The following is a 26984-nucleotide window of genomic DNA, read 5'->3' on the forward strand; positions in this document are numbered from 1 at the left end:
CCATGATCATATGACCAAAGCAACCCACACTGACACATATGTACATCTCCCACGAAAATGTCAGTTCTTGAGCAAACGCAGAGGCGCCTCTCGATGTACTTATCCTGGGGCGGATCGTCTCCCCAAGTGGTACGTCATGCGAGCAAAGTTTTGAGGACTCGACATCGTGCTCGCTTTCAGCTCATGCGACGAAACCTCCCGGAGGATCACGAGGTACAATCTACCAGGGTATGACGATGCAGGCAAGTGCATAATCTACAACGCTGTCATGTCATGACTCGTGAGCACACGCCCTTCAGTTTTAATTCAATCGAAAATTGCAACGCGTCTCGGTGATTGTGATATTTACCGGAAAAATTGGGGGGGCAGTGTATCGATGAGGGGGAAGGCCAGGGGTGACCAGTCGATGGTGTGGAAGTGGTTGTATTATGCAGTAATGAAATTGTTATTACATCGGTGAGGACATGCCACTAATTGCGTCGTGAGCGGAGGGGTTTGCGCGGGATTATAGTAACGATAACGCGTAATTCCGGAAAATTTGAGGGATAGTCAATCAATAGATAATAACTGATAACCAATGGAGGGGACCACACTTGGAAATTACTATGATTATTATTGATTTATAATTAAATTAGTTTGAAGAGTCCGGGGGACAGGGTGCGGTAAAATATCCGACGGGATTTTTTGTTTATTTTATTTTTTGTTTATTTGGGTGGTGTATTTTGTTTTTTTATTTTGGGATTACTGGACAAAATGGCTCCTCGGAACTCTGGCAATGTTAACCCAACGTAAATATCAATCTATGGACACGACTCAAATTTATTCACGCGATTCAATAGCAATTTCGGGCGGGATATTTACTTCAATTTCCAGCTCGGGTATTTTACCTGTTTACAGAGGAACTACTAATTGAAGGGACTCGCCTTTCTATCGATTCACTTTCAAATGAGAAATTTCCCTTTAGTTCTCAAGACGAAAGTCGTTTCGGATAAAAAAGAAAATACGGAACATTCGGCCGTTTTAATTCCGAGGAAAGGAGAAATTGCGGATAATGAAGATTCTTCATTGGAGGTGAAATTAAGTTTCAGGAAAGTTTTTCGAAGCTCGGCAGACCCTGTCGTGCTTCAATGAGAATAATTCTGGCTGTAGATTAACACCAGGTTGGTCACCTCGTGAAGGAAACGTCGCACTGCGTCGATTTTCTTTCAGGAGCTGGCTTAGTTCAGTTTTGGGATCATTTGGGGGTCTGGTGGAACAGCCGGAGACAGATCTGAAGAGCTTTTTGGTGAAAAAAAATCAGGGAAAATCAGGGAATAAGTCAGATAATTTTTTTTGAGGTCCGAAAATAGTGCGGAAGCACCCTAATTAATAATTACTTCAAAATAAAAAAAAATACTGCTTTTTTTCAACTTTTTTATCAACTGACAGTTCTGGTAGAATTTTAAGGAACATCCGGAGCTGGTCCTGCCCACCTACGGAATATAATAATCCCTAGACTGTGAATGGAATATCCATAAAAAATATGGGTATCTTAAAATTTTTATCGCACTGGGGACTACCCATTGGCTTTGAAAAAACTTTTCACCATTTTCCCTCAAAGGCTTCTCCCCCCACCCCCCCGTTTTGACTGATATCCCAGTTCATACGAGTTTCAGAGTGAATTTCACTCGATTTTTTCCTCCACAATTGTTCCCCTACGCATCTATTCCCTGTGATAAAAAACGTAATTTCCCATTCTGTTGGAATTCCCATCATAATTCAGAATTTTTCTCGTAATGCACTCCAGTTCCATTGAAATCCAAATGTAATTTTTTCATTTCAACTAATAATAGAGAAGAATACTCCTTTAAGTAAAATATGTAGGTCATGCCTCTGCAGTGAGCGTGTTTCTTCATCTCTCTCATTTTCGATTAAAATCCGAAAAAAAAAATTGCGTGAAAAAAAATTCGCTCTTACGTTTAAATTTTACCGCAGCGCTGGCGAAACGTGAGGGGATTTCCCGACGTGAATGAATAGTATTTTCGCGAAGGACACGTGAGGTATTACACGAACAGGTCACGCGTCCCTCTGATTTCACCCTCGCATCCTATTTCGGATGGAATTTATAATATTTTCGCATGAAGAGCAGAAAAAAAATCATAAATTACCTCCGATTGCAGCAGAACTTTCCTAATTATCCTTCCCCATAATTAGACTTTTCAAATTATCAATTTGCTAATTTTTTGGGGGTCAATGGTACGTCTCAATCGTACAAAAAATAAATTTTCATTTTATTCGGATATTTTCTATTGAAATCAAACGATTCAATGATTCCATTTACTCCCATAATTCATAATTTATTCCAATAAATTACTTCTCTCGCTGCATTAACTTATTATATTCAAACTCGTCTCGAGTCACATCTCCCTTCACCAAGCGACTGCTCTCAAATTGATTAAAGCGCAGGTGGCGCTCCTGAAATCCAATCAGCCATCAAGATATCCCGATAATTATTATCAGCCTCCTGTCTATCCCACCTCGCGCCGAGGAGTTTATAATGATTATCGTCTTCCCAACGTTGGAGATAGTCCATGACGCATAGGAATAACGAAAGAAATTATTAAGACAGTGAAAAGTTTTACCTGGAGATTCTTGAACCTGTGGGATGAACAAAGGGCGCTGAGAAAGCGGCTCAGGGCGCAGGTTCTTCCACTGTCCGTGAGGCCAGGATTCAGACCACATTCAGCCAGTGGATCTCGACCTGTCGTGGCCAGACTCACACCAATCTCCGATCCAACCCCCATCTGGAGAGTTCCACAAATAAAGAACATCTCTTAACAGTAAAGACTGTTTTTTCAGTCGATGGAAAAGCGTTTCAAAATTTTACTCGATTTCTCTTCAATTTTCCATTATTTATTGCTCATTCTGTTGCAACATTTAAAGAGAATATTCACTAGAACAAGTCCACACAATTATTATTATTATTTATATAATTTAATTCCTTCAGATAATTTTTAAAAAATTTCTTGTCCAGAATTTTTCTGCTTTTTCATTTTATTTATTTTTATTATTAAAACAATTTAATAATTTAGTAAAAAATTACTGCGAAGGATAATCTCTAGAAAATACATCAATAGAATGACTCTCATATTGCAAAATTATTTATTTATTTATTGCAATATCGGAATTTAACGCCAGCGAAACCTGGAAATTTTTTCGGCGCAAAGTTCATCGAAAAAAATTGAAAAAAAATTAATAAAAAATTAATTAAAATTCCCTGAGCCGGAGCTCTCATTTTCCCTCGACTCACCGTGACTATAGACGGTCTAGGCCCCCCCGTGAAGTGTTCAATCACCTCCCAATTCGATTTTTTAACCGGTGTGTGAGGTGTCCGTGGTGTATTCGGGGAATGGGGCCCAGTGCTGGGTGTCGGGGCCCTCGAATTAATTTCGCGATCCAGCAGTAGCTCGATTGTAGGCCTTGCCTTGTCACCGCTGGTCACATGCTGGCGAAGGCTGGCCCATCGTCGGGTGCTCCTCACCGATCCTCCGGTCGTCGTCCGCGCACCGCCGAGTTCTCCCTAAAAAAAATAACATCCAGTTGATTCTATTACTGTCCCCAGTGCTCTGCACTGGTCATGACCACAAATGCGGATCGATAGTACTATACGCTATTTTCAGGGGATAAAAACGGTCCCAGACTGCTAATCTCCCTCGCCCTCTGCCCTCTTTTCTCCCCCCAACGAGCTCTATCTTCATTACATCCCCTGGACGTAATGAAATTTAATATTTTTGATGAAAAACTTATCTCTTCATCCTTCCGGAAACTTTCCATCAGGGGGAGGGAAAATAACTATGAAAAATGCATCGGAAGACGCCATCACAAAGAGGCATCAAACAAAAGCGAGCGTCAATTTCAGGTCGTCCGGCGATATACCCCGAGGGTAGGGTAGAGAAAAACACCGGTAGCTGGGCTTCTCCCCATGCCATGAACTACAAAGATACCGAGTATATCGTGCCATCATCGACGAACAACAATGCGAAATAAATACACCTGTCTCCAACGCGAATTTCATCGGTTCAACGTTCCTCACATTTCACTTCCTCTTCTTCTTCGTCTTCTTCTTCTTCTGTTTCCCTTCTACAACTTTTTATTTTTTATTTTCATTCAGTCTATCTGCCCTGCCGTTCGCAGACCCCAATGTGTGTGTAGAGACTGGAATTTTGCGTTCGAAGATATGGAAAATATATTAAAAACGAAAGAAAGTGAAAAATTCATGAGAATAAATTATCTGCGAGGAGCGAGCGCTGAAACAAAAATTTTTTTTGGGGGTAAAAAAAATTAGATGGGAGGTTTTTGCTGGGTTTTATGATAAGGAGAATGCCGTGATGATAAGAGAGCAATTTTTGGGACTCGGCGAATTTTTTGAGAGTTATTTAACGGGTTTTGAGGGCGGCTGACCAAAACCGGCGTTTCCACTTCGAAAACCGGAATTCACGGATCGTCTCAGTGAAAACGCCGGTTATGGTCGGACAGGGGGACCTTTGTCCTGTCTGATACTTCCGACAGGACCTCCAATTAGATAAGTGTACTAATTACTAATTTATTAATATAATCGTCAATATATTCCCACAAATACCTGAATTACACCCTGACAATCGCCATTTTCCTTTGATTTCCCTGATAGACTCCCCTCCCCCTGTATTTCCCATTTACCAAGGATAAATTATAATAGCACAAGCACAAAAGCTCCCTGAAATAGCTCTCCAGATTTATTTTAGGCGAATCACAACTTCGGAACTGCGAGAGAGTGGAAAAGTTTAAAGAGAGGAGCCCTCCACTGAATTACCAAAGAATTCGTGTTTTACAGTCCTGGAAGTGACAGGTTGTTAAATAAACCTGACCCCTCTCCTAGAAGACGTCTACAGTTACCCTCCCAGACCACACAATACTTTCCATCCCCTGAATAACAACCGCAAGCGAAAGTGCGTGCAATGAATTCGTGATCGGTTTTTTTTTCCGGCGCGACAAATATCGACGGACCTCCGATTTAAAAGTCCCCGCCATCTAAAATAATTCAATCCCAGCCCTTTTCATCCCTCCCTAGTATCGCATACCCTCATAACCCCCTAACGTCTCATCTAAAAAATACCCTCGCGTTACCAAATATATCTGAAGCCCTTTAGGGCCTCAAACGCATCAAATCAGTAAAATTCTCTTTTTCGACTGTCGTAAAGTCCCAGACGGGCCCAATATTTTTGGCACCCTCAGGAGCCCTTACTTCTCAATTTTAAATTACCGAATATTTTCAGGGGAATATGTGCAACACTGGGGCGGACAATTCCCTTTCTAAATTCATCTGGAAACGTATTTATAGTAACAATCAATCCAATCAGTTTGTCGTACGTAAGCGTCGGCCTAATAGGGGTTGTTTGCTCACTAGTGACGTTGCACCAGGGGCGTCTGCTTATGCGATTGCATTAAGTATATGTATGTTACCCCTAACATCGTAGACACGTGTGCATAACACTCACCGTATAACCGGGATTACGTGAACATATTCATCGGACATTGGTAGATGTGATCAGCCGAGTGACCGCATTCTGTTCGGAATATGTATAGTGTGTGTTCACACGGGATAAACTATATTTTTTTTTGTCTCGGTTATTCCTGTCCGGCCTTTCAGTGATGAAATTTGTTTCATTTAATTTTGTTATATGTTGCTGTCCTGTTACCAGTATTTTTTCCCATTTGTTTTCACCAATTGTCCACGGGGATGTTTATGTGTCAGCTGTTTCTGTCCAGTCGTACGTGAAGAGCTGTTTTTTTTTTCAACTGTTAACCACTTTTTTTCGAATAGTTTATGAGTGATGTCCATTTTTTTTAACGCCCCCGGGGTTGAATCGAGGGTTTATTGTGTCGTTGGAGGTTTTTTGTTTGTGGGGCTTCGGGGGTTCGCGGGAATTCGAGGGGAGAAAAAGTGGAAATTATTTCTGGAAAATCTTTCGGGAGCTTTTGCTGCGTTGGAAAACCTCCCCCAGGGAGTGGGCGTCAGGATTTTGAATAAATAAAATTTTTGAAGTGCCGGGAGACTCGCCCTCTCAAGCATTCATTTTTATTCGGGGGAGGGGAACATTTTTCCGCGAGTCGGGGGAAAATTTATGTCGCAGGTAATTTTCGCGGAGTGAGTCACATCGTCTTAACTCACTCGTAAGTCAGACATTTCCCGCGATCTCATTGAATTACTGAACATCATATCGTAACCATTACGTCGATGAATATTACATTCCCCTCGGGCGAGTTCAACCCCTAGTCGATTCCCCGGGTGGAATCGATTCCCCCGATCCTCGACTATTTTTCCAGAGCACAATTGGATAAAATTGCATATTCATCTCGTCCGAGCGCATTCGCAGAAAAAAGTCGAATCATCCCGAGTGGATCATCTTCACCGGATGAAAGGAAAAATTTATTAAGATCGAGTGAACCGCATCCTCGACTCCGGGGAGTCCACGAGTCCCTGGAAGGGAACAATACCGAAGTGAACAATGACTCGATATTCTGCAACGAATACCTCATTATCCTGATAAGCGTGAAGATAAAAATCGAAGGGTTGTGGAAAAATCATTGACCTTTGCATTCGATAAAAATTCATCGAACTGAAAAAGAAAAAGCTCCGACAGTCGGGGAAATGAGGAAATGGGCATACGGACTGGGCAGATGTCTCGATAATCACGTTATCAATTCAAATAGCCGGTCTGGGTTCCGCAATTATAACGAGGCGCTTCGCAAAATCGATCCTCCCACGTCGAGGCTTCATTTTCACACTCCATCACCCAGGAAAAAATATTTTCAAATATTTTTCCGTTAATAAGTGCGGAGGACTTCCCTCAAGGTTCCATAAAAATCTCGCTCATTATCATAATTAATTATATAAGTAATGTGAGAATTTTCTGAGGTAATTTGGCGCCATCAGGAGAATAAAGGTTTGAAGACTAATAATCCCTCGAAGTGAATGGATATTCGGCGGAAATATTTTTTTAGGTCGTAGGGCTTTTATTGTTGCTCGTGCATCGCGGTACCGGATGATGCTTGACGATATTGAAGAATTCCGCAATTTTGAATGGAGACGTGGGTATCGGGAGGAATTTCATATTCTGTATTACTTCAGTTACTTCCAGACTTGTGTCTTCTCATGTGGGTCTGCGGTGGGTTTATCGTCAATCATTTTTACGATTTTTACTTCCCCGTCGAACTTCGATTCTCCGAATGGAATTGATATCGTTCTATTTTTGGCCCTTTATACTATATTCAAATAAATTATTCACCAGAACATTTCGCGATTTTTTAAAAATCGACAGCAGAACATTTTCCCGTCACATGAATATTTGTCACAAAATTTTCTTGCAAACTATTATTACCAATATGTAAAATATAGTTGTTTTGTTGGCCAACATTTTTTGTGATAAGCGGATTTTTATCTGTGACTTTCCCAGGTATTTGTAATGAACATACAACAAATGACGTGGTCTGAGATTTTTTTTTTCAGGGTAGATTTGGTGAGATATTTTATCAGAATTTTGATGCATTCAAAACCATTTAATTGTTATTGCAACAGGTCTTGCGTCATTCGCGCGGAGTCGGCCATTTTTACGAGGACAACAGTATTATTTATTGCTTCTAACTTGACAAAATTTAATGAAAATCGGTGAGACATATACGATACGCTGCGATAAGATTTGCTGAAGCTATAAAATTCCTCGAGGTCGGTCTGAAAGCGAATGCGGAATTCGTTGAATTATCACTTCCTGTAATATTTTCAAAATATCGCGGATTGGCGCGATTCGCGAAAAAACAGCGCAGTGGAAAATTTTTCTTCTGTGAGAGTATATAATGGCCGTCATTATGTGAATAAGTGACAGTCGATTCTCGAACGGACACTCAATTTTATGAAACAATAAAAAACTTCTGGAATTCTCTGTTTTCCTGCAAAATGAAGCTCCTGTGGTGCCTTCTCTCGCTGTTTTTCGTGCTCTGCGCCGTTAATGTAGGTGAGTAATTAGGTAATTAATCTCTCTTATCGTCAATCAAGTCAATATTGCCAGTGGAAAATCCTATTCAACAATTTTTACGCGGAGAAAATTACTCAGAAAAATTCCGAAACAATTTACGTACCTCCCGCGAAGGGAAATTTTCAATAAAAATTAGTCTACAGTGCTGACAAATTGGATAATGAGTTTAATTAATTTTACTGATAGTTTTATAGAGGGTTAAGTTAATTTAAAAAATCGTTCACCAAATTTTGGAGAATATAGGGGACAGAATAATTTCTGTTCGGTAAATTTTTTTCATCTGCCAAATTTTATTCTTTAGCAGCATAAATTATATTTTTTAGGAGTCGTATCTGCGTCGGACGATGAGTTGATAGAGGACTGCAAGGAGAAGTGTGATTTTTTGGGCGCCCAGGTGCGTGTGCCGGAGACCAAGGCCGGAAAGACTTGTGTATGCAAAGCTTTAGGGGAAAACAACTAGATCGCGCACTTTCTGCGGATACATTCCTTATCAGGTAGATTAATTGCTGAAAAACTTTGAAAAATTATGAATTTCCCGCCTCCCCAATCCTCAAGGGAAATGTAAATTGTAATAATGTAATTTTTAACATGAAATCCTGATTGACTATTTGATCCTTTAACCAACAGCAAATGTTCTCCAAAATTATTGTCACATCGATGTAAAAATCGGATATAAAACTTCAATAAATCAATAGTAAGTCGACCATTCGCTCGTACTGACTAAATATTTATATAATAAAACCTGAGAAAATAATTTTGTTTTTTGAAAAATGTTGTTTATCGCTTTTTTTTCAGTTTAATAATACGGAGACATATTTTTTTATTGTTATGTGCTCCTCATCACTGCTGCAGATACAAGACCCTTCACTCGACCATTTTGTCCCTCGGAAAATTCAATTTCAAAAATTTATTGACCGTCATTTATTGAGCATAATTTCCCGTCGATTTTATTTCCCCTTTCGCGCTTGATATGCCACCAGCAAATTCAATTCCAATAAATTCCTGCGAATTCATCATCTCGGAAGACTCTAATGCATTTTCCGTCGTAAGTGATAGTCTCGTTGTGATCCCACGCGCTTTCGATTCAACCGGCGAACAATCGACGCTCGTTAGCCTCGCTACTGCGAAAATCGATTCGCCTACTCGTTCTATAGGCAATCGTTAACGCCAGCGTTGCAACATAATCATCAGTGGTGAATACATTAGCCGGAAAAATTGCACAAATAATTTAGCGCTCGGAAAACGCGGAATTTTTCCTCTCAAGTAATTGGGAAAAATCGAGATTTTTTGTGATTAAAAGATGTCGATCTCGATGCGCCCCTCCCTGTCAATAAGAAAGGTAAATTACCCACCCTTTGGCGATAAATTACTCGCTTTTTTCCTGTCGAAATTACCGGTGGTGTTTACTCCCCCGGAGCTGTCGGTGGAGCTGCGAAAAAAATGACAATTCCCTCGCATTTTTCCCGGACATTCGATGAAAAATCCGCAGAAATAAATCCCCGATTATTCGATTTATTTGGCGATTCCCGTCAGCCCTCCCCTTCCTCCTCTTTGAGGACAATAAATGGAAATTTTTCATATTCCTGTGATTTTTCATTCCCAAATTCCGTCGTGCTACAGTTCTGGAATTGCAAATTTTTCACTAAAAACGAGAAACTTTTTTCAATCCGCATGGAAAATTGAAACGTGGGGGTTTATCCTGAATGGAATGAGTTAATAATGAAATTCGAAGCAGTTATTGGAAATAAAAAATTGGAACACACGAGTTCCTCTGCAAATTCAGGATCACTTCGTCCCCCGCGCGGCGAACGAAGTGATCCTGGTCAACGTATTGGGCGGACACGAGAGACATTTTTCGTAAAAATTATCCCATCATTCCATACGGGGCTTGTTTTAACAATTTATTTATATTTGTGAGCGACGAAATGTTCGATTGCTCTACAGAATCAGTTTGTGGTCCAGCAATTAAATAAACTAATCAAAAAATAAAAAGAAAACATAAAAATAATAAATGAAAAATAGCTAAATAAATTTCTCGAAATGTCAGGATCGATTTCCCAGGGAATATTTCACCCAGACATAATTTAAAAATATCATAATCGAGGTCCTGATGGCCAAATAAATTATCCTGCCCCATAAAGTCGGCAATTTCGATTTTAAAGGGCGTCTCGATCTCCAACGTTTCCACTAGAATCGAAGAATCTCAATATTTCAACGAACCCAAAATTCCCGGAGTAACCGAATGAATTTTTCGCACTCGACGAAATAAAAATCACTATTTTCTCGTTTTTTTTCGCGCACACACTTTCCAGGGGAATCAATGACGATTAAAAAATAACAACTACCTGATGACTCCTTCGGCTTCCCCGCAAACTCAGCCGATGGCCCCAATCTCGTTTTGGCACCTCCCCGAGCTTCTCCATCTTCGTATCCAGCCGCTAAAAAAATTGTCTCCTTATTTATCAACTTCTGCGTTTCTTTTTCTCCCCTTCAATCGTCCTCCGAAAGCCAAGGGTGGCCCTGTACCGGCGTCCTCCGTTACTCCATTATTTCTGGTCCCTGAAAATAGAGAACAGGCACAGTGAGACGATTGCTCCTGCATAAGTTACCACGCTCTTATTCCAGATTATCCGCATTGTTTATTCTTACGCTCCCTTCATTTTTTATATTTCTTTGTTTTTATATCACGAGTTTAAGTGAATGTTTTTCATTCAGGAATAAAGTGCCCCCTCTCTTCATCGAAGAAAACGATTGTTTCTCAAGTGAGGGATTTCCTGGGGTTATTTATATCCCGGGAGTAAAAATTCTTTTGTTATTATTTTTTTATAATCGAGTGGGACATAAGAAAACCAGGAAAATCAATTTTTCATTTTTTTTTTCGTGTTCAATATTTTTTTATAAATATTATCGCACGACGAAAGGTGGAAAATCCCTCCCCATTACCGTTTTCACGTAATTTTTTATTTTTCCACATCTTGTGTGTACAGCAGGAGTCCTCGGCTCATTAGTAAGGAGAATCACGCCCGTGAGACTCCAGCGGAAAACCTCCGGAAAATTCCCAAGGACCCTTTTCTAAATGATGTATTACCATGTTATTTACAAAAAAAAAAACGAGAAACTCCCCCGGTTTGAATGCTCTCTTTACGGCGCCAAGTGGCAGGAGGAATTTTCACGAAGGGATGAAATCTAATTTTCCCGCGTTTTATGCCTGACCTGTGCGTAGGGGTAACGCAAGGATAAGTTCACCGTTGCAACTATTAAAAAAACAGAGAAGGGAGCGGAAATTCGAGGCTTTCTCCCGCAGTGCGAAAAAAAAATTTCTGCATGAATTTTTAACGGCTGGAAAGAATAATGAACTTTTATTCTCGTTAATTAACTTCACTCCAACGGCGAGCAAAATAATACTCCTGTTTCCTTGGGTGAAGGTTTTTTTTTCCGCTGCGAATAAAAATGGTAATTTAATTAGAGGTTTTTTTCAGTCTGAAGAAATACGCGGAGAACATGTTCTCCAATTTTTTTAAATAATCCGCATTATAATTGGAGTCAAGCCTTTGGGGATGCCGACGATGTACCGAGGGAAGGGCCCAGTAATTATTACACAAACGTCCGGAAAGTCTCCTGATCTGACCCCTCGGGAAAAATGACCCAATGACTTCGGAAAATTTTAATAACAATTACATTCGGTCGTAGAAATTTTTGAATTTTATCTCCAGTAAAAATTGCGGAAATATTTCCGGGGCAGTCGGAGATTATTTTCCGGGGATTTTCGCAGGAACGAAAGCGAAAAAAATGTTGAAATAAAAAAAATTTCATCGCCTGTAGGATTATCTTCCCATCGGCTGAGAGCTGGGGGTAAAAACTACCCGCCACTGCGACTGGAAATTCAGCCGCAAAATTCACCTGCACGAGAAACCGGGCTTTCTGTACTTCCTTGACTGTCGGATTATCCCGATAAACCCCTCCCTCTTCGTCCTTCATGTACCGTCGGCCCGGTACGTTGGCGCCTCTTGTCGCGAAAAAAAAAATGGAGAAAAAGCTCTTGGGCTTTAAACGCTCGGACAATCTTGCTGAGGGGGATTGTAACGGTTCCGTTGAAATTGAAACCTGGTTTGATAGGTATCGCCCGTTACGACTGCGAGATAAAACTCGTGAGAAAGTGCCAGAGTGTAACACCCGACATAACTGTTATACTTTACGATCCGACAAAAGCTCCAGCGAATCCCCTTTCCATAGTCAAAAAGTTGTGTATTTCCGGTGTTAAAAAATGGAATGTCGGGGAGACATTTCCTGAGGTGCGGTAAATTTAGGGTTAATTTGTTTTATCAAATTCAATAATTGTAATCTAATGTGGTAATTATAGTCAATATATTTATGGAATACTCAGATGAATAATTAAATTATATAATTAATATTGTGAGTGATTATAGTGGTGGTATTGATTTATTATTTAGTGAATAGAATTTTTAATTGGGGTGGGATAGTTCGGGAGATATCAGAACAATTATCGGTGGGTTTCGGAGATTTTTTGGGGAATAATAATTAGATTATAAGAATCAGATTAGTGTCAGTGGAGGGGATGCCACAAAAATCAGGTTGGCAACAGCATTGGACACCATTGGCACCGATGGCTTCGATTCAAAAATTTTGGGAATCAGGGAGAAATCCCTTCGCTTCCTCATTAATTTTCTATTTTTATGAATCCCGATGTGGTACTGTGGTATTGAGCAGGAAATTTAGCGTCGCTGTAGCCTGGTAATTGCGTAAGGTTCTTAGGAAGCCCTATGAAGGGCCTCTACACATCCACTCAGAAGCCACCGGGAAGCTCACACGTCTGTGTCGCCTTTGAGCCGCTTTGCAACTTACAGTCCGATGATAAGCGATGAGGCGACCGAGCGAGCCCTAACGTTAGGGTGGCTCCCACCCCGATACATCATATTTTTTGTCATTTCGCCCGTCAGCCGAGCTTCACGAACACTGGGCCTTTGTAAATCCCGACGTTAAAAAAATCATCGTCGAGGGAATAAAAAATATCCCCCGTCAGTTCGCAGAAATAATTTTTCTCGTCACGTGATGCGGAAAATGAACTTTTAAGCGATTCGCGGGCGCAAAACGTACCTTTTCCGCTCACTAAAATATGTAGGAACCAGAATATATATTATTTCGACGCCCAATGCGGAAAAGTAATTTTTCTAATCCCCCAAAGTCTCAAAAATCTTTTTTCAAGTCCAAAAACCGTGAAATCCGCTCTCGGGAAAATTCAGTTAAATAATTTTCCGGTTAATCCAGTTTGAACTGGCGATAAAAAATTGATAACTCAAAATCCGTTAATGCACTTTGTGGTCAGTTGTCGAGAGTAGCCGCAGCTGGAATTACCTCGAAACACTAATGAACTCGACAATTAAAACCTAAAACCTTTTCCAGGTCTTCTCTTCGCCAAATATTTGGTTTCAAAATTTTCCAACTTCCCACCGAAAGCCGATACCATTCACGGGGCATTTCCACCCCCACCCCCTCCCCTTCGGATCGATTCCACTGAGATTAATTTAGGCAAGGAAAATAATCAGCCAGTGAGAGTGCAGCGGGTCATATCGTTGTACTAGAGAGAAAGGTGAGACGCGCCAAAGAGCGAATTGGGTTAATCAAGACAGACTGGCGAAATAACGATAATAACGATAACGAGCGAGTCGCGGGTTCATGGTAGGTATTATCTGAGTCAAGGGGGCGGTGAGGGAGGAAAGGGGGCAGAAGGAAAGTTGGCCGATCACGCAGGCCAACTTCCTGACTCTCTGTGCCCCAACATTAAAACTCGAACATTAATGCAACTATGACGGTTTTATTCACCACGTGATTTTGAATATTTGGGGGTGAGAGGGATTTTTTTTTTCCACCGAAATGGACACGATAAATTAAAACTTCTCGGTCTACGGAGAATTGAAATTTCCTTGATTAAGAGATGAGATCCTGGGATGAGTTTTGTTGGGGCGATTAAACAGGACAAACTTCGGGGAAAATGGGGTTTAAATTCTCGAATGCCGACGTGTTTCGGTTTATATCGTTGGGAAAATTGAGAGGGAAGTTTGTAAATTTACATTCAGGGGGAAATGGACTGCACATTTTTGCGGGAGATTTTTATATGCAGAAGGGGGGGTGGTATATCAATTAAAATATTTTATGTTTATTGGGAAAAATATATTTTATGGGCACCGACTCTTTTCATTGAGAGAAAACCTTTTTCAAGAGTATTTTATGGAGAGTTTTACGTAGTTTAATTTATTTATTCATTCAATGATTTATTTATGTATGGAATAACATTCGTAAATAAATCTCCCCCAATACCTCTCCGATTTTGTAATTTGTGATACGAGAAAATCACTCAAAGTCTAATGCATCGGTCTAATGTATCCCCTCGAAGTCCGGGTGTTTTTCTACTCATCACCGGAGTTGGTAAATGGACGTGAATGTGAAGGTGAGATATCCCTCTTCCAGAAGTGCCCTGGAGAATTTCCCCACCCGTGTAACTTGCGGGAATATCGGAATTCCGGCATTTGTCTGTTTTAACTTTGTTTCTGGAAAACGTCAAGAGCTAATGGAGCATAATGGACTCCGAAGCCGGAAAATTTTCGATGGGAGACCCTCACGTGGGGAACCCTCACTCGACGAGGTCCGAACAGCTTCGAACTAACTCCAGAACTTTCATTTCAGTATGTCATGGTATTTATGGAGTGGCATGAGAATGAGGGATGCGTCCAAGGCTCTCGGCCTCTGGAGAACAGAAAGAAAATTATTCTTAAAGTCTAAACAAAAGATTTTAATGAATAAAATACTTGAGAACTTTCGTATTAAATAGTCAATCAATATTTAAACAAAATCTAAATTAAATAATACATTATACATATATATATTTTTTTTTCTATAAAAGAGAAACCAACAGATTTATTTAAAATTTTATTTAAATTCCATTGTGTTTAAATATTTATCCTGACAATTTCATAAATAATTTTCCTTCCTCATCTCTGACCCATTCACAATCGTGATAAGAATTTGTGTTGTGGGTAGCAGAGACCACCAGAGGCTCAGAGCCAACAAATTCTCGGCTGATCTCCACGACCAACCGGGCAAAGGGCGGAACAAGTGGAAGGGGTGACTTTGCGACTTAATGCGGATTAAATCAGGCGACGAAACAACGGGTTTCGGGGGCTCAGGGATTCGTTGAGGTAATTGTATACATAACAACAACCCCTCACCTTCGATGGGATTAGATTTTAATGACGCATGATTATTATCCATCGAAGGTCTTCACCCTGGCAATTATGCAAGAGCAGTGGATTACAGGGGTGATGATAGCGGGGTAATACGAAGAAATGTACAACGAGGGGTTACACATTCAACGTGGGAGGGAGACGTGCTATCAATCGATTCAGAACTCGATATTTTTAACCGGGAAATTGGAAAATTATGGGGCTAATGGAGAGCTTCGGGGACGGGGTCGATGATTAAGTGGGAAATCGAGTCGGTTTAATGCTCCGGGTTCGCTGTTTATGACGACAAGTTCATGAGTCAATGAAGCCCTTAGAGGTGGAAATTACGTTGAGAGATTAATGGAGTCTAAGGTCCGGTCGTTCCACAAATCATTTTTAATCAATTTAATTATGAAACGAATAAAATACGCAAAGCACCATTTTTTTATTACTGAGGGGTGACTATTTAATTGTTTGCACCTCCCCCTTGAATCAAAATCATCTTTTTTTTTGAAAATTCATTGGACTTTGTTGACAGCCAATTTTTATTCTGATTACAGTTGTTTTCAATTTTTTTTTGTCAACTTTATGTCAAAAATCCACTTCTCCCCATTTAGCAAGTCACCCCTGATGGGCTGCTATTCAATTTCCGAAGTATCTATTCACATCAGATAATAAAGGGCCGAGTGGAGGTCTTCTCCTAGAATAAATCCGGCTGAACATTCAAATAATTTCACCCCCAAAAATGGGGAGCGAAAAATTCACCAGGACTTCTCCCTGAAATCAATTCTCCCCGTAACAACACTGAGCGTAGTCACACCCCATATCATTAGGCATTCCTCCTTCAACTGTGTGATATCCAAAAATCATGTATCTCCGGACGTCATCCCCCTCACAACAAGAGTGAAAAATCGAGACCCACTGACTGAACTTTGGACGTTTTTTTTTCATTTTTCAAAGTGAAAATGGCAATCTGTCAAGCAGCCCTCGGTATCAATAATCCACGATGGAACTTTGCAACACGTGGACACGGGTAGAAGGGAAAAATGATGTCAAGAATAAAGCCTGAGACGCGGGGAGGGTGGGGCAGGATGAATGCCTTTAAATAATTGAGGATATTGTTGAACGTCTCAGTGGAATAAGTCGGGATGAAAAATTGTTTTTCCGAGGACGACAGTCACGTTATTATACTCGATACAATAACAACAGAGTCAATTGTCAACTGACACTTTGAGAAATTTATTACGGGATTTTTTAATTAATTATTATGAAATTTTTGGGATTAATTGAGGAAAATTACGAATCAATCAAAATTCAAATTGATTCTTTTCCACCGACTGATAATTGATTTCCCTCCGGTGCCTTTGATAATGACGATAGCCTTCGGTGGACGTGATAAGATCATGACAATGTCATCGACCGCCAGGACAAAATGACCGGTAATTATCTAGTAAATTAAATATTTCACGAAAACTTCTCCTCCCGGTTTTATCGAACTCCTCAATCTAAATGTCCTCTCCTTCTTCCGTAAAAATTCACCAATCCCAGCTTCGAAGTAACAATATTTCACCAAAATTTCCGGAAATTACTGCTATCGCAATAAATGCCCCGATCGATCTTCACGATTACAAAATAAATCGACGAAATCATCAGTCCCGAACGCGAGTTCAAGGCGATTTTCGAGAACGCGAAGGACAGTGATACCCTCTGCGGTGGATAATAAACCGGAAGACTGCCAACAAACACACCCTCTAACCGAGTAACTCACCCTTCCAATTTCTATTTTTTTTTCTCGCTTTCCGTATTTTCCTGGAAGCGAACCGATATTTTTTTTCCTCTTTTCACTCTCCGAAGAGCAAAGAAGAGAAATCCCATTCGAGAGCTGCGAGCTTCACGTGGATTTCCATTTTTATTCCCATTGATTTGATACAATGGCGCCCCACTCCAGATAAAAATTCAGGTATTTTTGTCAGGCTTGTTAATTCAAAAGCTGCCAAGCTAGTGGCGTGTCAGCAAGGGGCTAGTATCCATTCTTGCGTCAGAGAATGAATAAAGTAATAAAGATGCAAATTTGGCTGACCATTGTCGTTGAAGGTTTGATGAAATTCCCGAGAGGTGTGTGGGGTAAATAAATATGTGGCGAGTTTAACCCAAGGCCGAGTGGCTAAAAAAATATTTTTCCAGTAGATTTGGGGGTTGATATACACCCCCTCATAAACATCAGAGTTTCAATGATTTTCCAAATTTTTATAACCAGAATTTGACTACAAAAATCGACAAAACCTTTTGAAGAATTTATTTCGATAAAAATGATACTGAGGATAATTCCTAGAAAATTCAGGATTTTTAATTAAATAGTTCATGTATTATCTATATGTATATCAGTCTGTAAACATTGCATTCCATTCGAAGAAAAAATTCTTCTCACGAAAATTTAAACCGATTTCAAGTGGATCGAGTTATTCCTCAGATTGAATAGAACTTTTATTACTATTTTTTTACATAAACTCATTTATTTTATTCAAACGAAGATTGTCAGTCCCAAATAAACCATTTACCTCCGGGACGATCATTATTGTCCTATTGAATGAACGAAGAACTGAAAAAGCCCGGAGCCACTTTTGCCTTCTCAAGGACGAATAATTGATACAGTTACTGAACCACGTCTGATTAAATCCCAGCCAATACTACTGTCGCTGTGTACCGTATAACCGAGTCGGTGTGCCGCAAGGTCGAGATTATGGATTCGATCGATCACTCAGTCGCATAACGCCCCGGCAATCGCATGGCCCTCTAGGTCGCCAAATCGTCTGTGGAGATATCGAGCATTTAATGCCCAATGTTTACGTCCGTTTGACACACAGTCTACCCCCCTACAAACTCATTTTCCGCAGGATAATGCACACCGTGTGGGGAGGGGGGGGGTTCAGGGGTCCTCCAGGAGAGGGTCCTGGTACACTCAGGAGCGCGGAGTAATTATTTAATTTATTGGATTTTAATTGGACAAATTATTGAGAGACTGAAGACATGGAAAAGTCGCCAATTTAATTATTTAATTAAATGTTAAAATAATCTGGGATATTTTTTTAATAATTTGGTACTCGCGGGGTCAACAATTCATTTGTTATTCAAATTAATTTTCGGGAGGAGGAGGTCCACTTCGGGGTGAAGTGCCCTCTCAAAAGTTTGTAGTTAAACTCACTCGTGAACTTGGAACGAATTCCAAACGTTTCGGGATATTGATTTAATTTGTTGTAATTTGGAATTTGTTGAATGAATTCAACAAATTCCAGAGTCTCTTTATGTTATTGAGGACCTTCGTAATATTTGTCCTTGCGATTAACAATTAATATTCCTCTCGAGCTTTTAAATTCAACACCAGAACTCACTCCGCAGTCATAAAGATTTATATTTTTTATTAACAATGAAGTTCTCCGAAAAATCCGCCCCTCAACCCCCTAAACACCGCGAAATACGAACATCTCCGGACGGAATAATAACGATCGGCACCTCATCTCCACGAAATAATAAATTCAATAACTTTTAAATTGATTTAGAGACTACAACCGAAAGTGGGTGAAACCAGCGGCAAAACGGCTAAACCAATTGCATAAATAATCGTGAATATAAAAACCCTCTTACCTCGTCTCCACCCCTTATTATCCGTTCACTCTCCCGCATGACAATCTCCGGGGTATCGATATTTGTTAATGTCCAGCTATCCCCAAGGTCGCGCGTATTTGTTGTTTTTCGACCCTCATCGGTGCATCTCACCGCTCACATCACTGTCCAATCGATTCCCCAGGTCCCAATAATTTCAGTTAATTCACTAAACCCGATAATTAAGGGTGGAAAGTCAATTTTTCCAATCGATCAAATTCTCAATAAATTTTTCCCCCAATTTTCACGCGATTTATTTGTTTTTCCGTGAAACAAAAATTTGTATGTTGTCGTCACCTTGGAAATTCACCTCGCGACCACTTTGGTTAATTAACAATTATATCGAGGGCCGATTTTGGGGGGATAAAAGACCTGGTGAAGCCCGTGAAGTTTCTCAAGTGAGCGCGAGCCGTCTCACTTGAATGCCGCGCGCCAACTGAGGCTCACTTGAGCCAACTGGAGACTCTCCTTGCATTCGATGCTCCAACCGATTGTGGAGGAGCCGTCGGGTCGACGCCACGAGTTAACGGGGAGACCCCTTACCTTCGTTCCTCTACGTACAATCTCCGGGTATATCGTTATCACCGAGATCTACTGCCAAAATGCCCTTATCACTCGCCAACTTACACTTTATTGCGCAATTTTGTTTTTTTATTCATTATGGGATTTTAAGACGAGGGGGCGAGGGGGGAGGGAAATTATTTGGACACTTTGGTGCGTCGTTACCACGCACTCGTGATAGAATCTCGCCGCCTGTGTTTGCTTTTTAATCGCGAATTTGTGAGGGGGAAATTACTGCTAATGAGGTGAGGACACGCGATGCCAATGATAAATTCATAGGTTTCGATTGATCTAATTGAAGATTGATCGGCTAATGAAGTCATTTATTTTGTTAATGAAGAGGTGGGCTCTCGTGGAATTCATCCGAGTTATTTGTCCTATTGATTTTAATTTTTTTGGAGGTGAGAACCATTTTTTTATAATTTTTTATTGCTCAGGTTGGCAGGAATTTTTCGCTCAATTAAAATAGAACTAAAAATTGTGTAAATTGTTTTTAGGAGTGAAAAATGATTGAGGACTTCTTTCGGAGATGTAAATAATGTCCAGGCATGATATTTAACTGAAATTGTTAATCTCAAAAATTGAATGTAAAAAAAAAAATAAGATAAATCGTATGTAAAATATTTTGGGACAATTTTTTACGTCAGCGGCTACTACTGATTAATATTGTTATTTAAAATATTAATTTTGCATACAGCCTGGACCCTCATAACCATATGAACTATCGCATTCGAAATACTCCCCCCCCCCCCAATTAGTCAACAATTTTTCCTGTTAAAATACTTAAGAAAAAATTTGTTTCCCCGCAAATTATTGACGTTTTCCCAATTATTCATGTAATCCAATCACCCAAAAACCCCAAATAATTCCCATCAGTTTGAACTATCGCGCATGTTATCACCGTTCACCACTCATGCGCCAGGACTTGCGCAGTATCACCACTATCTCCGAAAAAGGGGGGACCAGCAAGTGGCGGAGTGACGGGAAAAAAAAAAAGGAAAACAAGAAAAACATGAAGCGAGTAAAAAAGACAGCATCCCGGGGAATCACCGATGCACTTGAAGCGAGATGTGACGTTGTTTGATTCGATTAAATACCCTCCCCCAGTTGGTCGTCACCTAATTGCATCGTAAACACGTCGATTCAATTTTAAATCCAGTGGTTTGAGTGTGAAAATAGTCGGACATCCGCGGGGGAGTGGACTGAGGTGGTGAGTTTGGAGCACAGCATCCTCACCGAGTTGGGGCGGTGTCAGGTTAGGTTTCTCAGAGAAAAGGGTAACCATTGTTTCTGTATTTCTCTCATAATTGTATTAAATTGTCCGTTGGTGTGGCCGTTGGCGATGGAAAATATCGGAATTTTTTTTTCCCGGAATTACCGACGATTTTTGACGCAACGTAATCGTGATTAATCGAGGGGACGGGCTTGGAACAACAGAAAATCGTGAATTTAAGTGATCGGAGTGGTGTCTCGACACTCGGGTGAAACACGTAGTTTCATCCTCGACTTTGATGGATTGTGTGGCGTCTGGGAGGCGCCATCGAGAGTTATTCCACTCGTTTAGTGTGGGACATTGGCGGATGACGAATGCCCTTCGGGCCAATAATTTTTATCGGGACAGACAATATATGCGTGGGGATCGAGGGGGGAGGGGGGATTGTTAATCTCGGAAGTATACACGTGTAGTGGTCTGTCAATGGGGGACGAACAATTTTTTAATTGTCCGGGGAGTTTTGCGAAATTGTCCGGAAGAATTGTTTTGCTGAATCTGAGGAGAAAAATTGTTGGGTTTTTTTTTTGTCTGTTGACAGATGTTAAATAAATTGTAGATATGCAGGTGAGGGCTGTCGGGGGTGAGTCGATCGTTTGATGATTTTTTTTTTCATTTTTTAGTCGAGATAACTGTCTTTATTTATTTATAAGAGTCAGAGCTGCGGGTGAGGGGCCTTCAGGATATTCTAATTTGTTTACTGGCGGAAGGACAATAATGTCGAATGTCCAATCCGAGGGGTGAAATTTTATTACTATTTTTATTAAACTAATGCAATTGTTATTGGATATTTCTCTCCGCGTGGATTTCGCTCTGATTTTTCCTGGACTTCCTCGCCGCATGTGAGAGTGACCTCGAGTGGAGACGGAGAAATTTAGGGACTAATTGGGAGGAACGTGAACAAGGGATACTCCGGTGTATCCTATCGACGTGCTTTGAATACCAACAATAAATCGATATGTAAGGCTCGGGGGCCAGAAAAATGCGGCCGACAAATTATCAATTCCCTGGAAAGAATGCGCGAGTTTTTTTTTATCGCGTGGAGATATTAATAGAATGATGGACTGGAAAGGGGGATCACTCGTTCTATTTTTAACCGAAATGCGGGTTTTGTTTGAAGTCGGAGATTTTTCGGGATTTTCGGAAATCACGACGGGCGTTACCCTTGTTTTGACACGAAAAAGCTGCGGGGAAATTGTGAGAGGAACCTCACAATTTTCTTTTGTGTAAATAGAGATGTAATTCACTTTTCATAATCCAGAGACAATTTTTTATATTTTATGAGAGATTAACGTACCTCGTGATGATATTTCAAGACTTTTTTATCTCTAATTTACTCTTCACATTTTTTTTCTGTTCAAAAATAGTTGAACTGTATTAAATTAATTCCAAATTAAAAGCTACGATTTAATATACAAATTGACAACTTTATTCAAATATTTGATGAAAATTTCTCTGGGAAAATACTATCACATAATTAATTCTATACAACTCTCTATTTATTATCAATTATTTTATCCAATCGAACGATTAATGATTATTATCGCAAAAAGTACCTGTAATTTTCCTGGAAATAATTCCCCCGGTGCAAAAAAATATGTTCGTCATTTGCCCGAAGGTTTGGGGAACTGACAGCTGGTGACTAAGTGTCCAAAAGCAATGATGGATGATGACGATCAGGAAGAGCTGCGCTGTGCCGTCAGTGACGTGGAAATCGAGGAGTACACGGACACCGAGGAATCACCATACGGTGGTTATCAGCCAATGGACAAATTGTTTGACACTGACCAGCCGTGTTGGCAAAAATTCGGTTTTCTGACGACACTTGTCATCCTCGTTGCCTCAATTACAACGTCGATCATCACCTTCCCCCTGTACCTGGAGAGCGTTAGTGCAGCTGCAAATGCATATTCTGGTAATTTTTCCAAAACTATTAATTTTTTATTTAATTATCTATTGATTTTAATTCCCTATCGCTTCATTTTCGTATTGAAAAATTAATTAATTCATTTTCCACCTTATCATCACCCTCCATATATTCTTTAATAATATACATATATAAGATATATATTAAGTTTAATATTAAATGAAGAGTCACCTCTAGTAGTTCAACAATTCAAAAAATTATCCCGCAAAATGGAATTGAAAGACGATAAACGAAGTAATAAAACGAATAAAAAAAACCTTGAAGCAGAAGCCCGTTAATCTCCCACCATAAAATACCCACCCCACCACCTTCACAGCTATATCCCAATACTCCTCCAGTCTGCAATTCCCAATTCTCCACGATAAAACATCTTCCAGGTCTCCTGTTCATCGGATTCTTCTCTACGTGTATCCTCAGCGTGATCTGTTTTATGGTGGAGAGAATTTCTCCACCACCTGCCCTCATTCCTAACAGTATGAGGATAAAAATTGCAAGATGTAGCATGGTGAAGATAAGTGGAATATACGCGTTATCTGGCATCCTAGCAACTCTCTCCCTGGATCAAAATCGAGTGCTCTGCCATCTCCAGGATCCCATCAAAGGGATTACCCTCGTTTTCTCCCTGGTTTACTATTTTTTCTTCTGTCGTAAAAGTGAGTAATCCACGTTTTTTCTCCACGATACAACGTATTGTGACGATTATTTAAATTTCACCGACGTTTTGCGATAATTTTTAGTGATGAGCCTCCAACGGATATTCTCCAGCACGACAATCATCGTGGGACTGTTTATTAGTGTCGACTATGGTCTCTGCGATGAGTTCAGGTGCAGGGGGAGGGAGGTCTCTGGGCACACTGTTAAGATGAGGGGACCCTGGGGAGCCAGAGCTATTTGGACACTCGTCTACGTCGGGGCACTTGCACTCTTCGCCATGTTCTTCACTCTGCTTGAACTCCATTTCACTACGGGGGTGAGTGTCCGGGTTTTTTCATTAAATTATTCAGTTTTTTTTTTCGTATCGATAATGTCTGATGATCGATCATTTTCGACGATGTCTCCACTGCAGAATAAATCGAATAATCCAGGTTCTTTGCACGCAGCAACAGAATATCTGCAGACTCTCTACAACTCAGCAGAATTCCTTCCTCTACACAGTGTCAAGATTGGTATCATCACGCGATATCAGACGGAGAGGATCGGAGGAGGAGGGTGGTCGTTTACTCCACGTAACCGATCCAGACCCAACGATAAAGCAAAAACATTTTCCCAAACCCCCGGTGCTCAACAGCCTACTCCAGATACATGCCATTGCACTGGTAGTCATCGTGGCATTCAGTTGGATCGATACACTTCCCGGAATTGGCAGGGTGAATTTAATCATTAAATATTTTGTAGTTCATCAAATCAGGAATTTATAGTTATCCAGGATGACGGGTTATCGGGCGATTTGACCGGTCAATTCACCCGGTAATTACAGGAGAGGTTTCTCCAACCAGTCACACTCTCGCCAGTTGGACTAACGATTGAAAAATCGATTTTGGATTTTTTTTTAATTATTCCGATTGAAATTATGCAAAAATTTGCTGGGGTGGGGGTGAACAGACCCGAAAGAACAGGCAGGGAAATTTTTCTAATGGCTCGAACGAACGAACCCTTTGCTGTACTATTTCCGACGAAAAAAGCGACGGAATTTCGTGTCACAGAAATGCCGCAAAAAAATTACCGGTCACGTTACCCTACCACCGGATTTTTCACCCTGTAATTAATTCCCCATTGGAGAGAAACTATCGTTGATCATGTTACCGTGTCACTAGGACACTCGACCGCCAACCTGAGCCTTGAATCCGAGAGCCCCGAGAAGATTTGCGAAATATTTCACCAAAAAAAAATTTTATACGATTTTTTTTTATTGGAAAAATTATTGACAGCTGGGTAAATAACCGGTCATGTTGCTCGACGTGCGACAGATCGGGAATACTCCCGAAACAGTAAATCCCTGGTCGACTTGGCGTACGTTACAAAAACCCGTCATTTTAACCCGTCATCTCCTGGTATGACATCTGGCTTTATTCATTATTCAACAGGGATTACCGCCGAAGAATTTATTAGAGACTCTCCAGCACGGGTTCAAGTGTCACTTCTGGGGCGGCTCCACTTGCTCAAATGTCGCCGGGCACGGATGGATTTTTCTCCTCGCTTACGTTACTTTCATTATATCCGCTGTCAATTTTCTGTCAATGTGCGAGAGCGCAGTCTTCACTGTTGCTGCCACCACTATTTCATTGCCTCTATCCGGGATTTGGTGGAGTATTTATAGGATGGATGTGGGAATTAACACAGGTGGATATCCAATTTTATTATTATTTTCAATCCCTTCCAAGTGGATTAACAAATAAAATCCTCGTCTATCAAAAAATTCAGAACAATAATTAAACAGATAGCAAAAAGGGCAATGCCCTTAATTTCTGTAATATTTTCATTACAGCATCAATATCCTGGTCACCAGGTGTCACAGGTGAGCTGATCTGCGCCCTCCTGGGCCTCCCCGTGGTCCTCCTGGGTCTGGGGCTCCTCATCAGGTCCCACTTCAGGGACACCCAGCCGTCTTATCAAACAATTCCACCCCCCGACTTGCATCGGGACATATGCCAAAGATGAATCGCCAATAAAAATTGTTAATCCATCCTAATTAGTCCAGTGCTTGTGCATCATCATAATTTGCATAGAAGAGAATCCGAAGCCATAGTGATGCAATCAGCAAGCGTACTGCTCCGTTACAGATGCCGTTCCACGTCGATAAAGATAAAAAAATGTTTAATAATTATTACGTCATGCCAAGAGAACATTCACCGAGCCAAATGATTGTCAATTCGTATATTGTTGCCATAGCTAACTAGTCTTCCTGCAAAGTACCCCTTATGATTTTTATATTCTTGGGAGAATTGAGGAGGAAGGGGGTAAATTGTGACTCCAGAAAAATTATTTATGTGACGCAAACGAATGGATTTATTTAAAAAGAAAATAAGATTTTCTCTCAATCGCAGAAGATGGAAAATAATGCAAACCAGTGAATTACTTATAAATATTGAAAGAAATAATTAAATTGCAAAATATGGGGTTGTAGCCGAAGCCCCTGGTTTCTGGATGCAGGGTCCTATTTTTTTATTCATTGAATGTTGATTAATGGAATAAATAATTGATCACGACAATATTATTGGAGCACGACATGATCCAGGAATCAATCCGAACCATAAAATCGTCCAGAAATTAGGGCCGACCCCACCCAGACGTGATATACCATCTGGAAAAATGTTACCCCTTCCCCAGAAGCTTGTGTTTCATCAACAGCTCAAACTCTTCAGCGCAGACAGAGCCCTAAGAAAAAAAACTAACTCAATGTATAGTAGTTTTATAGATAATTCGCAGGAGGAAATTTTTTATTTACCGATTTGTCAATGTTTCTATTTACTCGGATAATGAATAATCCATGAACAAGGTAGTTTGCTTTGACGAAGTGTCCGAGTACGAGAATAGAATTCAGTATTAATAAGTGTAAGGAATTAGAAGCGCAAAGTCTAAGTGCTCATGAAAAAGTCCATTGACACAATGAAGAAGTGTTGAAAAGATAGTAAAGATCGTAGTAATTATTTTTTATCATTTTTGGATGTGAAATTTATTAACGTACCTACTGGCAAGTTTTATCTCGTCTACTTTACAATTTATCCTCTAGTGATGTTAATTTAACGTATATATATGTGCCATTTTAGTGTTTTAATAATCAATGGTGACAAGAAAAAGGATAACTAACTGTTAATCAATAAATAATCGTAAATCTAAGGCAGGAAATGAAGACAATGTTCCACTAATTCGTTGAAAGTCAGTCATTATTACCAGAGCCAGAAACGTCCATGTTTTTATAATAATAAAGCCATTAACAATAAATAATAATCCTCGTAGACAGACGTACGTGTAGACCCAGTGGTGCGACTGAAACTAATCAACAAAAATACTGAAATAAATCACAAGCTAAAATTATGAAATCATTACAACGATTTGTTAGACGACTGTTGATCGTTAATGGTGAGAAAAATTTTTTATACTCGGTGTTACGGACATGGAAAATAACAAGGAATTTCAATAGATTCTTTTTGTCGCTGTGTCTCCTCTTTGCCAATCACCGATAGGCGTAGAAAAACAGTGGATATTATACATATGAATAAACTTTTAGACGTGATCTTGTAATTGTTGAACTGTTGTGAAAAAAAAATGAAAATCAAAGG

General features: G+C 40.1%; 2 protein-coding genes across 10 annotated transcripts in view; one reads left to right on the forward strand and one right to left on the reverse strand.

Annotated features, from left to right (window-relative positions):
- The window catches only part of LOC135167795 (uncharacterized protein), a 57318-nt gene extending 37920 nt beyond the window's left edge, over window positions 1–19398 (reverse strand). For both annotated transcript variants that reach the window (XM_064131348.1, XM_064131347.1), the window contains exons 1-4: window positions 18929–19398; window positions 10394–10607; window positions 3290–3559; window positions 2622–2783 (exon numbers count right to left, since the gene is read on the reverse strand). In XM_064131348.1, coding sequence (XP_063987418.1) covers window positions 2622–2783; window positions 3290–3559; window positions 10394–10471 — 510 coding nt within the window. In that variant the 5' untranslated portion in view covers window positions 10472–10607; window positions 18929–19398. The remainder of the gene's footprint in view (window positions 1–2621; window positions 2784–3289; window positions 3560–10393; window positions 10608–18928) is intronic.
- Window positions 1–26938, forward strand: part of LOC135167826 (uncharacterized) — a 132493-nt gene extending 105555 nt beyond the window's left edge. For 4 of the 8 annotated variants that reach the window (XM_064131411.1, XM_064131417.1, XM_064131415.1 and 1 more), the window contains 6 exons: window positions 22396–22692; window positions 23082–23357; window positions 23442–23674; window positions 23805–24071; window positions 24789–25044; window positions 25190–26938. In XM_064131411.1, coding sequence (XP_063987481.1) covers window positions 22437–22692; window positions 23082–23357; window positions 23442–23674; window positions 23805–24071; window positions 24789–25044; window positions 25190–25362 — 1461 coding nt within the window. In that variant the 5' untranslated portion in view covers window positions 22396–22436 and the 3' untranslated portion in view covers window positions 25363–26938. Of the gene's footprint in view, window positions 1–20406; window positions 20785–20804; window positions 22004–22395; window positions 22693–23081; window positions 23358–23441; window positions 23675–23804; window positions 24072–24788; window positions 25045–25189 lie in introns of those variants that run through there. The other 4 variants (XM_064131418.1, XM_064131414.1, XM_064131412.1 and 1 more) reach the window with 4 other exon arrangements.
- The last annotated feature ends 46 nt before the right edge of the window (window positions 26939–26984 follow it).

The sequence above is a fragment of the Diachasmimorpha longicaudata genome, chromosome 12 (genome assembly GCF_034640455.1).
Source record: "Diachasmimorpha longicaudata isolate KC_UGA_2023 chromosome 12, iyDiaLong2, whole genome shotgun sequence".
NCBI classification, from domain to species: Eukaryota; Metazoa; Arthropoda; class Insecta; order Hymenoptera; family Braconidae; genus Diachasmimorpha; species Diachasmimorpha longicaudata.